We start from the raw sequence: 13,229 nt of genomic DNA on the forward strand, positions 1-13,229 counted from the left end.
CTATCAGATTAGGATTCCCCCCTTATGGCCTCCTTTAACCTTAATTAGCTCCTAATGAGTGAACTGGGGGCAACACAATTCAGTCCATAGCAACAACCCTGAGAGATGGGACTCTGATCCCCTCTTCTGCACTTGAAGCTGGTGGTCAGAGGAGTTGAGCCATTTGCCTGAGGACACCATGGACAGCGGCAGGGCCAGGATTCAGGCTCAGCTAATACAAGGCTTGCACTCCAGCTACTCTGAATTTTGAGGGATGCAACCACCTCCCCACTCTGATCCTGAGTTGTCTAAATTAGCTTTCCTCCATCTCTTTCTATCCTTTTATGTGATTGTCATTCCCAGAAACCACAGGATAGAGATATTCATTTAGTGACTATCTCTCCTGCTAGTGGCTCAGCTCCACAGGGTCAGGTGCCTTGTCATCTTATTTTGTGTGGTATCCCTGTATCTAGGATGCGGTGCTGGTACAGAACAGGTGCACAGTCAGTAGTTAAGGAACAATTGAATGATGAGTGCTGATATGGGCTTATGAGCTTTTTCCTGTGCCTTATTGTCATCCAATATTTGCTATTTATAAGATGTCCATTTTTTTAAAATGTAAGGACTTGATGAGCTGTTATTTGATTTTATTGAGGGGTGTTTGGGGACATTTATCTTAGCAAGCCATGACCACGCCTCCATATAATGTCCAAGAGAAAGAGTCTCTAAATGCACTGTGTTGGATGTTAGCTAAATGAAATCACCCCAAGAAGCTCGTGACTCAAATCACGGAGGCTTACAAAGCCCTAGTAGAACGGGTGCCTCTGGGCTTGCCTGTGAGTTTTCTTGGTGTGTCTGTGTCGCTGTCTGGGTGGCCACTCTAGAGATGGGAAGCATGCAGCGCATGCTCAGGGGTCTGCAGGCCAGTGTGCCACAGAGGTGCATGTGGACATCAGGCTGGGTCATTTCGACCCAAACAGGCAGTGGCCATCAGCCAATGTCACACAGTGCTGAGCTCCATCCTCACTGCTGCTGGAGAGAGGTGCCCAGACAACTCTTCAGTCGCATCCCCGGCCCCACTGTGGGGATGTGACCCACGGGATGAGCTGGGGTCTCTAGGCACCCCCAAAGCAGGGGCAGCTGGGAGCCAAGAGTGTGAGCAGGGCAGTTTCCAGCCCAAACCACCCAAATAGGCGGCAAATGGAGTGAATCCAAAAGTACATTTCCCAGGTCAGGCTGCAAGTAGCTTTGACACAGTAGTGCAGTCCAGTGTACATGGGGACAAGGAGAAGAGAAACCAAAATTGAGGTTTGTCCCCTGATATTAAAGCACAGAGGCTGGCAGAAGGGACAGGAGGATGTCCAAGGGTCCCTGGTGAAGCGTCTCCTGGGGTCATTTGAATGATCTGTGAGATGGTTTCCCCAACATTGAAAAAGCTTCTTAGGTATGTTTGAATTTACTGTCATTTCGATAATACAGACTTACTTCCTGAATTCATTCTAGAATCAAGATCATGACTCTAAGGAAGCTCATAGAAAAACATTGGAAATTAGAGAAATGGAAAAGGAGTGGTGTGTGTGTGTGCATGTGTGTGCATGTGTGTGTGCATGTGTGCATGTGCGTCTGTGAGCATGTGCATGTGTGCGCATGTGCGCATGTGTGCACGTGTGTGTATAGGTGTCTATGTGTGTGTGCGTGTGTGCATGTGTGTATGTGTCTGTGTGTGCATGTGTATGTGTGTGTGCATGTATGTGCATCTGTATGTGTGCATGTGTGTGTGTGTGCATGTGTATGTGTGTGCATGTGTGTGTTTCTATGTGTACATGTGTATCTGCATGTGCATGTGTTTGCAGGTGTGCCTGTGTGTGCATGCATGTGTGCATGTGTGCATGCTTATGTGCACGTATGTGTGCATGTGTGTGCATACGTGTATCTGCATGTGCATGTGTTTGCATGTGTGTGCATGCGTATCTGTGCATATGTGTATCTGTGTGTGCATGTATGTGTTGCATGTGTGTGCATGTGTGCCTTCGTGTGTGTGCATGTGTATCTGTGCATGTGTGTGTATCTGTGTGTGCATGTGTGTGCCTGTATGTGTATCTGTATGTGTGTTTGTGTGTGTATCTGTATGTGTGCCTGCGTGTGTGTGGGTGCGTGTGTGTACGCATGCATGTGTGTGCATGCATATCTGTGTGTGTAAGTGTGTGTTGGAAGTTCTTAGCAAAGCAGTGTAATAGCTGGCTCAGCATGAGCCATTGTCCCCTGGCAGATTGTGCCCAAGGGGACTTATGTATTTAGACAGTCTTGCATGAGAATATGACCTCTCCTATTCCACCTAATTACTGTTTCATTGACATCTGGCTTTGGGTGTTTACCTCATATGTGCCTGCAGGCATGCCTTTTGTGGCCTAATATTTCCGTCGCTGCCCCTGCCCCCTTGGGACAGTGACAGATATGTCATCAGCCTCTGGCAGGCCCTGCTGTGGGCTTCTGGGGCGCAGGGGTAAGGAAGCTGGGCAGAAGGGACAGGCTTGCAGCCTGGGATGTCCTGTTTTGGGAGGCATCATTGTTTCATAAGGGAGGAACTCTAGGGCCGCAGATAAGCTCATACTGAAAGAGAAACACAAAAACACGCTCCAGAGTCAGAGCTACGTGATTCCCCCACCGGGGAGAATCATTGGAAATCAGCACCACCTTGTCACGGAGATATGGATTCGGATGTTTTCCCACGGTCTCCAATCTCTAGTTCCATGATAGGTTTCTGTCACACCCCTAAGTGCTGTCAGACCAGCACTTGGTACGCTTTGTGCTTTCTTCTGGACAACCCTCGGGCCCTGACTGCTGCCTCGATCCTCTCAACAGCAATAGGGCCCCAACAGGGGGAACCCTCGCCATGGCCTCTGGGTGTCTTATCTGGACACGAACGAGCTGGAGCGTGCATTTGCCCCAAGTCAGGATCTAAGGGTGGAAAGGAGCCTTAAAGGCCATAGGTCCCCCTTCAGAGGCTCCCAAGGGCATGCAACAGCTGATCAAATTAAAGTCATTCACTCCAGCTGGGGATGAACCAAGGCTAAATTTAGAACAACGCCAGCAGAAACACAGTGTGAAGATTCTGTTCAATCACAAGGAAAACTTTGTTTTTCCAGAATACAGAATAGGAAAAGGAGCCACAAAAGTATAAAGTAGTCCAAGTGATTCTAGAGAACAGTTGACATTCCCTTAGTGTAAAGCTGGGACCATGGAGAGAGCCCTGGCCTGAGCTTGGGGTCCCAGCCAAGTGGTGGCTTTGCACAAGTGACTTGGCTACAACAAGAGGGATTGGACCAGCTCATCACTAAGATTCCAGCTGACCAACATCTGGTGAGTTTGTATCTTCAAACTAGTTGATTCAGATGACTAGGAAGCCTTGTTCCCATGGACTTGCCAAGCATTGCCCATATTGTCCATCTCTGGTGGCTGCATCTCAGCAGAGTTGATGCAGACTTGCCTTAAAGAGCGCTCACTTAGCAGGAGGCAGGCCTAGGCCAAGAGGCACCTGGAGTCTTATGAGAGAGAAGCTCTCCTGGCAGGAGAACCCAGACACCCACCTCCCAGGAGAAGAGGAGAGGGAAAAAAAGGGAGCTGATTTATGGAGCCCCATCCCCGGGCGCCAAGCTGAGTGCTTAAATCCACAATTCCCTCCTTTTATGCACTCAGCAAATATTTTCATAATGCCCACTCTGTGCCAGGGATGGCACTGGGGATTTGGCAAAGAGCAAGATGGTTCCAGCCCCTGCCCTCAGGAAGCTTGCATTCTAGGTGGAGAGAAAGGATGGCACCCACTCAGCGAGTGAGTGACGATTGTAAGTTGGGCTGTGAAGAAAACATTCAAGATACTCTGAGACTAAATGACAGGGGACCTGGCTAGGCTAAGGCAGGGGGAGGTATCTAGTAGTGCTGGATGAAGAGGGAGGAAAGAACTTTCCAGGCTAACAGAAGAGCACATGCAGAAAAACCAGGGTGTGCAGGTATCTGATGTGTCACGAGTGAGGAATGGCAGGCTAGAGCGGGGAGCAGAGAGGAAGCGGAAGTTCTCGGGAGTTGAACTTGGGGAGGGTGACAAGGGCCAGGTCATAGCCGGCTTCCTAGGCTGTGGTCAGGAGTTGACTTTTATTGCAAAAGTAATTGCGATTTCCGACATTCCTTTTTTTTTTTTTTTTTTTTTGAAACGGAGTCTTTCTTGGTTACCCAGGCTGGAGTGCAGTGGTGTGTGATCTTGGCTCACTGCAACCTCCACCTCCCAGGTTCAAGCCATTCTCCTGCCTCAGCCTCCCAAGTAGCTGGGACTACAGGCGCACGCCACCACCCCTGGCTAATTTTAATTTTTGTATTTTTAGTAGAGATGGGGTTTCACCATGTTGGCCAGGCTGATCTCAAACTCCTGACCTCAAGTGATCCACCACCTCAGCCTCCCAAACTGCTGGAATTACAGGTGTGAGCCACCACTCCCGGCCGATTTCCGCCATTACTTTTGCACCAACCTAATAGCTTAGGAGAGGGAAGAGGCCATCTATAAGTTTTAAGTCAGGCAGTGACGTGACCCAATGTGTGTTTCTTAAAGATTATAGAGGCCATGCAGGAAAGATGGTTTATATATGGTCTGTGGTCGCTTTTGCACTACAATAGCAGAGCTGTTATATTTGCAACAGAGACCATATGGCCCATAAACCTGCAATAGTTCCTATCCGGCCATTCACTAGAAAAGGTGGGCAAGAGAGGAGGATGGGGACCAAGTGCCTGCAGGGAAGATGGAGCAGAACAGTGTTTCATCCCTGTTTTTCAGATAATTTCACAAGGTTGAAAGACATCTTAATGAAAGTGAAAGTACAAGGCACTTACCAGGAGATATTCACACCAGATGCCATGGCTCACACCTGTAATCCCAGCACCTGGGGAGGCCAAGGCAGGAGGATCACTTTCAGCCAGGAGTTTAAGACCAGCCCGGGCAACAAAGTCAGACCTCATCTTTACAAAAAAATATAATAAAAAGTTAGCTAGGCATGGTAGTACATGCCTGTAGTCCCAGCTTCTAAGGAGGCTGAAGTGAGAAGATTGTTTGAGCCCAGGAATTCAAGGCTGCAGCAGGCTATGATTGTGCCACTGCACTCCAGCCTGGGTGACAAAGGGAGACTCTCTCTCTCTCCCTCTGTCTCTCTCTCTCTCTCTATCTATCTATCTATCTATATATGTATACACAATATATTTGCTGTCAAAGGATTATCATCAAGAGTCTATAGAAAATATACACATCCTTGGGCTAGGCATGGTGGCTCACGCCTGTAATCCCAGCACTTTGGGAAGCTGAGGTGGGCAGATCACCTGAGGTCAGGAGTTCAAGACCAGCCTGGCCAACATGGCAAACCCCATCTCTACTAAAAATACAAAAATTAGCTGGTGTGATGGCATGCACCTGTAATCCCAGCTACTTGGGAGGCTGAGGCAGGAGAATCACTTGAACCTGGGGTGGGGGGCGGAGGTTGCAGTGAGCCAAGATCATGCCACTTACACTCCAGCCTGGGCAACAGAGCAAAACTCCGTCTCAAAAAAAAAAAAGAAAGAAAGAAAAGAAAAAAGAAAATATACACATCCTTTATATATAACTGGAAAAGCACAGGCAACCCAGAAAAAAAATGGGTACATGACATGAGCCAGCATTTGGAGAAGAGGAAATACATAAGCATGTGAAGATAGGTACAGATCAGGGGAACACAAATCAAGACCATCGTAAGGTACAATTCTATACCCATGTGATTGGAAAATAATGTAAAAGTCTATGTGAGCCAAGTGCTGGAGAAGATGAGGACTGACAGGATTTCTCACACATTGCAGCCACTTTGAACACCGTGTTGGCAGTAGTTCTGAAAATTGAAACTCACGTGCCCTAAGTCCATCAGTTACCTCCTAGGGTAGTACCCAAGAGAAACGCTTGCAGGTGTTGACCAGGGACATTGACAAGAATGCTCACGATCATCCACAAAAGCAGAAACCTGGCAACAGCAGGAGAGCAGGCAAATAAACAGTTCCCGACCCACCAGCAGGAGAGTGGGTGAATAAACTACATTATAGCCAAGACAGTGAAATATTTTACAGCGATATGATATTAAATTAAAAAAAAACACCAAGTCTCCAACACTACCTATAATATTATACCCTTTAAATAAAATTTTAGGAATACATAGAGACGGAAAATAAAACTATATAAAAAAGGAAACAGGGGAGTAAGGAGCTTGGAATTCATGTGGTAGTCACCTTGAGGGGGAGGCGAGGGGATGGGGAAGCACAGGTTAGACACAGGTGTGGTCAAGGCCTCGCTCCTATACGGGTGTGCATTCATAGCACTGGTGCTAATTACAGTATTAAAAAGTAATTCGTTAGACAGATATAAAGTAGGGCTATGTATTGACCAATGAAGAGAATGTCTCATGTCCTAAGGATTATGGGTAATTTAATTCAGTCCACCAGGAATCCTCAAAATATGAAAAAAGAGGTACAGTAGCAAGTCCATAGTTACCGGCTGTGGCACCCTACTCCCTTCTTGGAACCTGAAACGTCCCCATTCGACTTCCTTCACTTATAGCTCAAGTCGCTGCTGGAATTGACTGCTGGAATTGATTGCTCTGCTGTGACCCTACTCTGTCTGCCCTGGGTACCCGGCCCCTCCCACGACACCACCACTGGGAGAGGAGGGGAGGGGGCCACGGATGACCATTGTACCTCAGAGGCTTGAGCTGGATGGAACTGTTTCTGTCCAGATCTGTCCCTGGCCTGACCATGGGTGGCTGGAAAAGACTATAAATGGATGGGATTCAGCTTCCTCACACTCAGCACTCCTTGAGGTCGGCAGCATCACTGGCAGTGGGGCTCAAAGTTTATATTTTCCAAGACAGAGAAGTTGAGTTGTGGCCCACCTTGAAAGCCCTAACAGCATCACAGAAGGAGAGGGTTTGGAGAGGACAGTGGCTCAAAGATTTCGGGGGAGAGGAGGGCTGCAGGATGGGGAGGAAAGGAGGGAAATTCAAAGGGGAGGAAGATGAAAGTGAAGTCAGGAGAGATGAAGCTTTGATCTGCATATTACTTACAGTATACAGGCTTCCATCTGTATAATACTTACAATAATATAGTAAGTATTATCATACTTACAATAATATAGTATTATAATACAATAATATAGTTGTTATTATTGTAATATAGTTGTTACTATATTATTCTAAGTATTATAATACTTAGAATGATATAATATCATTATAGTAGTAGTATAATACTTACTATATTATTTTATTTTATTTATTTATTTTTTGAGATGGAGTCTCACTCTATTGCCCAGGCTGGAGTGCAGTGGCGTGATCTCGGCTCACTGCAAGCTCCACCTCCCGGGTTCACGCCATCCTCCTGCCTCAGCCTCCCGAGTAGCTGGGACTACAGGCGCCCGCTACCACACCCAGCTAGTTTTTTTTTGTACTTTTGGTACAGACGGGGTTTCACCATGTTAGCCAGGATGGTCTCGATTTCCTGACCTCGTCATCTCCTGCCTCGGCCTCCCAAAGTGCTGGGATTACAGGTGTGAGCCACCGTGCCCGGCCAATACTTATTATATTATTAATATTTATAAATAATATACATATTTATATTATTTATTTTAATATTTTTCTTTTCTTTTTTTTTTTTTTTTGAGGCAGGGTCTCACACTATTACCTAGGTTGGAGTATGGTGATATGATCTTGACCTCCCAGGCTCAAGTGATCCTCCCACCTCAGCTTCCCTAGTAGCTAGGACTACAAGCATGCACGCACCACCATGCCCAGATATATTTTGGTATTTTTTTAAATAGACATGGGGTTTCACCATGTTGCCCAAGCTGGTCTTGAACCCCTGAACTCAAGCAATCCACCCACCTTGGCCTCCCGAAGTGTTGGGATTACCAGCGTGAGCCACGACACCCAGCATATTTTTGTATTTTATATTACAGTTGGCCTTCTGTATCCATGGATTCCACATCTATGGGTTCAACCAACCTCAGATTGAAAATATCTTTTTTAAATGGATAGTTGCATCTTTACCAAACATGTACAGACATTTTTTTTCCTGTCATTATTCCCAAAACAATACATGGTAACAACTACTTACCTAGCATTTCCATTGCATTAGCTATTACAAGTAATCTAGAAGTGATTTAAAGAATAGGGGAGAATGTGCTTAGGTTTTATGCAAATTCTGTGCCATTTCATATAAGTGACTCAAGCGTCCGTGAATTTTGGTAGCCTGGGAGTGTGGGGGAGGGGTCCTGGAACCAGTCCCCCACGGGTACCAAGGGATGATTGTATATTTATATTTACTTTTTAATCTGAAAAAGGACAGAATTAAGTTTTGCTAACATCTATTATATTATTACTTAGGTTCACATATATACTTCGTACATAAGTTAATTCTTCATGAGCTACTTCTACTACTAATAATAGCAACACTTTATTGAGCATTTACTATGTGTCAGGGAATATTCTAAGAGCTTTATAGGAATTAACTCATTTCACTGTAATGACTCTGTGATAGAAGATACTATATGCCCCATTTTACAGATGAGGAAACTAAGGCACAGAAAGGTTATGAAACTTGCCCAAAGTCACACAGCTACTGAGTGGCAGACCTGAGTTTGAACTCAGAGGAGTCTGGCTCCTGAGCCCCTCTGCTGTGTGTTTTTCTCCTACACATACATATATTGACTCCGTAGGCGCAAAAGCTTTTTTGAAAAAAAATGTCAGTGGGGATATATGATTATTTTGGTGTAGACAGTCTCAAAGATGCTGGACTGGCATTCTTCATTAGCCCCCTGCTTGGGCAGACATCTGTTTCTGTGGGACTTGCCACTGGTGGAGTCTGCCAGCTCCTCCCAGCTCCTGACATGTTCTCTTCCTCCTGCAGCCCACCCGGAGAGAGCTGCCCTGCTGTTCGTGTCCAGTGTCTGCATCGGCCTGGCCCTCACACTGTGCGCCCTGGTCATCAGAGAGTCCTGTGCCAAGGACTTCCGCGACTTGCAGCTGGGGAGGGAGCAGCTGGTGCCAGGAAGTGACAAGGTTGAGGAGGACAGCGAGGATGAAGAAGAGGAGGAGGACTCCTCTGAGTCTGATTTCCCAGGGGAACTGTCGGGGTTCTGTAGGACTTCATATCCTGTATACAGTTCCATAGAAGCTGCAGAGCTCGCAGAAAGGATTGAGCGCAGGGAGCAAATCATTCAGGAAATATGGATGAACAGTGGTTTGGACACCTCGCTCCCGAGAAACATGGGCCAGTTCTACTGAAAACCACATGCATCTTGATGCGATCGCACTTTCTGAAGAGGGAAGGATCCCAAATGCCCCTCCAGTTCTGGTTCACCTGTACCTTCTATGAAGGAGAATTCGTCATGTCATTCAACACTCGTGAGGCCAGGAAGCTATTAAAGGGATGTTTCAAGCTGTTTCTAGCACATTCCAAAATAAATAAGGAGGGAAGAGACTTTGTTTTCTGTATTTCTTTGAATTTGTGTCTATACATTAATAAGTTATACATAATTAGAATTTACATTTGTTGAGCGCTTATAATGCCAGGCGCTATTCTAACTGCTTTTCATGTTCTGAGTCATTCAATCCTCACAATGTCATGAGCTGGTACTATTACCCCCATTTTACAGATGACTAAACAGAAGATTCCTATATATAAACGTAAAACAGTTACACAGATACTCAGCAAACATGAGCTCATGAGTGATTTTAACCACTGACTTGTTTAGACCAACGGTTAGCAAACTTTTTCTTAAAAGGCAAGATGATAGGCTGGGCACAGTGGCTCATGCCTGTAATCCCAGCACTTTGGGAGGCCAAGGCAGGTGGATCACTTGAGGTCAGGAGTTCGAGACCAGCCTAGCCAATACGGTGAAACCCCATCTCTACCAAAAAAATAAAAAATTAGCTGGGTGTGGTAGTGCGCGCCTGTAATCCCAGCTACTTGGGAGGCTTAGGCAGGAGAAATCACTTGAACCCAGGAGGCAGAGGTTGCAGTGAGCTGAGATCGTGCCACTGCACTCCAGCCTGGGTGACAGAGTGAGAAACTCTGTCAAAAAAAAAAGCAAGATGATAAATATTTTAGGCATTGTGGGTCAAATCCTCTCTGCCACAATTACTCGACTCTCCATTGCAGCTCAAAAGCAGCCACAGATATTACATAATGCATGAACTTGGCTGTATTCCAATAAAACGTTCTTTTTGGACACTGAATTTTAATTTCATTTTATTTTCACATGTTCCACGTTCTTCTTTTTTTTTTTTTTAAACCAGCCATTTAAAAATGTAAAAGCCTGAGGCCAAGAGTTCGAGACTAGCCTGGGCAACATAGTAAGACCCCACCTCTATTTAATTTAAAAAAATTTAAATAAAAGTAAATAAATAAAAATGTAAAAAAACATTCTTAATTCAAAGGCTGTACAAAAACAGACAGCAGGATGGAGCTGGCCTGTAACCTGTTTTTGTAAATAAAGTATGGTTTGCAAAACCTAAAATATTTACTTTCTTGCCCTCTATAGAAAAAAGTTTGCTGACTCCTGGTTGAGAGTTTAAAACAGCAGAGCCCCTGGTGGTAAAAGCCATCAACCAGGGTACCTAACAGTGCTGTGGGCCAGGATCAAGTGGAGCTGGCTCCCAAATCTCTCCAAAAACGGGGTCCTACCCCACCTGGGGAGGGCTGGGTGGAGGAGCAGAAGAAAGAGTTCAGAAAACAGACCCCAGTGGGAGAACTTATTATTGGTTCCTGCAGACGGCTCTCCCTGGTAGACAGGAGGCTTATAGCTGTGGCATCAAATAAGAACACATGTTTTTTTTCTTTCTTGTCCTAGTAATCCCAGGGGCTTAGAATATAAACATGATTGCATTTTTCATATGCCTATTACCAAAGAGCTCTCTCTGTGTTATCTTATTATCTTACTTCGTCATCACTAACCCTGTAAACATATGTAGATGAGGAAGCTGAAGGCCGCCAGGGTAAGTATCGTCCAGCCCACGTCACACAGCTGGGAAGTGCTGGGACTGACTCATCCTGAGTGCTCAGGAAACATAGCTGTTCCCACAGGAACTCCTACAGTGACAGGTATGGAGAAGGCATGTCTCTCTCAGTCCTGCAGACCATAAGGGTGAAGGGCCTATCTGCAGGATGCAGAGGAGGGTGGGTGTGGAGTGAGGAGGCTCAGCTGCCGCTCCGGCATTCATTTTTAGTAAGTTGAAATCCACATAATGTAAAATTAACTCTCTCAATGACGTTTAGTCCATTTGCAATGTTGTGCAAACACCATCTCTATCTAGTTCCAAAATATTTCATCACCCCAAAAGAAAACTCTCTGCCCGTTAAGCCATCACTCCCCATTCCTCCCTCCCTCCAGCCCCTGGAAAACACCAATTTGCTTTCTGTCACTATGGATTAGCCTGTTCTGGATAGTTCATGTAGATGGGATCACACAACATGTAGTCTCTTGTGACTGCCTCATTTCACTTAACATAACGTCCTCAAGATCCATCTATGTTGTAGCAAGTGTAGCACGTGTTCATTCCTTTTCAGGGCTGAATAATATTCCATTGTACGGCTAGCCCACAGTTTGTTTATCCAGCCATCAGCTGGTGGACATTTGGCTGTTTCCTTTGGCCACTGTGAATAGTGCTGCTGTGAACGTTCATGTGTGGCATTTCACCAGCACAAAGCAGCAACTACAGACAGAGCTGGTGGGAAATCCTGTGTGTCCACTCTGTGGAAGGAAGGGGAAAGTCAAGATGGGTCAGAATGGCACCCCCTCTTCTACCCTCTGCACCTGCCAATTTCAAAGCAAGCTTCCCTTACACAGGCCCCCTGCAGGTGGGAGAGCAGGGATTGGCCAAGAGAGGTGTCATACAGATGGGCTGGGGGCGGTTTGGGTGGAGAATGAAATTCCTCAGGATTTCCAGGTACCAGAATTTCTCCCATAGGGAGAAATTGAAGGGGTTGAGGATGATGTGTTTTAACCCTTTCCCCATTTAGGAAAAAAAAAAAAAAAAAGCGACTCACTGTCAGCGCTCATTTAATTTTACATAAACACACTTTGAGGCCGAAGCAAATCTGACTGATTTTCAGTGTGAACATAAAATATAAAAAAGTGTTCTTGGGGCCGGGCGCGGTGGCTCACGCCTGTAATCCCAGCACTTTGGGAGGCCGAGGTCGGTGGATCACGAGGTGAGGAGATCAAGACCACCCTGGCTAACACGGTGAAACCCCGTCTCTACTAAAAATACAAAAAAATTAGCCGGGTGTGGTGGCGGGCGCCTGTAGTCCCAGCTACTCGGGAGGCTGAGGCAGGAGAATGGCATGAACCCAGCAGGTGGAGCTTGCAGTGAGCTGAGATCGCACCACTGCACTCCAGCCTGGGAGACAGAGTGAGACTCCGTCTCAAAAAAAAAAAAAAAAAAAACAGAAAAGAAAAAGTGTTCTTGGAGTTATTTCTGAACAGAATTAACAACAGAATCATCTATTTCAGAAAAACTAAATTCATCAAATGAATCTTCAGCCAACAACTGTTGGAGAATGACGTTAACATCAGGCATGAGAATGCTACATTTTCTAGGATTTGACATTTTCAGCAATTGAGGATTACTACACTTTATAAATGGAGATACCTCTACTAAAAACAGAATGCTATAAACAGAATGATGTCTTTTGTTTCCAAAGTCAATGTACAAGAGCAATGCAAAAATAATAATAAAAGAGAGATTTCCTGGAAAAGTTATCTCGGAGTAAACGCTACAGCCTCAAGTGCCACTCGTGAGTATTCTCAGGGCAAATGGGAGAAGGGTTAAATCTGTCATTGGAGAGAAATCTATGTATTTATTTATTTATTTGAGAGAGTCTTGCTCTGTTGCCCAGGCTGGAGTGCAGTGGCGTTATTTCAGCTCACTGCAACCTCCATCTCCCGGGTTCAAGTGATTCTCCCTGCCTCAGCCTCCTGAGTAGCTGGGATTACAGGTGTTCACCATCACGCCTGGCTAATTTTTGTATTTTTAGTAGAGACAGGGTTTCAACATGTTAGCCAGGCTGGTCTTGAACTCCTGACCTCTAGTGATCCTCCCGCCTCAGCCTCCCAAAGTGCTGAGATTACAGGCATGAGCCACTGTGCCTGGCCTGGAGAGAAATCTATTCCAGATCATATCAGAGAATGCAGTGAATTC

General features: G+C 45.7%; 1 protein-coding gene across 8 annotated transcripts in view; it reads left to right on the top strand.

Annotated features, from left to right (window-relative positions):
* EVA1C (eva-1 homolog C) overlaps positions 1 to 12,879 on the top strand; it is a 106,143-nt gene extending 93,264 nt beyond the window's left edge. For 2 of the 8 annotated variants that reach the window (XM_034948136.3, XM_034948135.3), the window contains exon 8: positions 8,935 to 12,867. In XM_034948136.3, coding sequence (XP_034804027.1) covers positions 8,935 to 9,311 — 377 coding nt within the window. In that variant the 3' untranslated portion in view covers positions 9,312 to 12,867. Of the gene's footprint in view, positions 1 to 8,934 lie in introns of all 8 variants that reach the window. The other 6 variants (XM_008977720.4, XM_024927028.4, XM_008977722.4 and 3 more) reach the window with 5 other exon arrangements.
* Positions 12,880 to 13,229: the final 350 nt, after the last annotated feature.

Source organism: Pan paniscus, chromosome 22, assembly GCF_029289425.2.
Source record: "Pan paniscus chromosome 22, NHGRI_mPanPan1-v2.0_pri, whole genome shotgun sequence".
Classification (NCBI taxonomy): domain Eukaryota; kingdom Metazoa; phylum Chordata; class Mammalia; order Primates; family Hominidae; genus Pan; species Pan paniscus.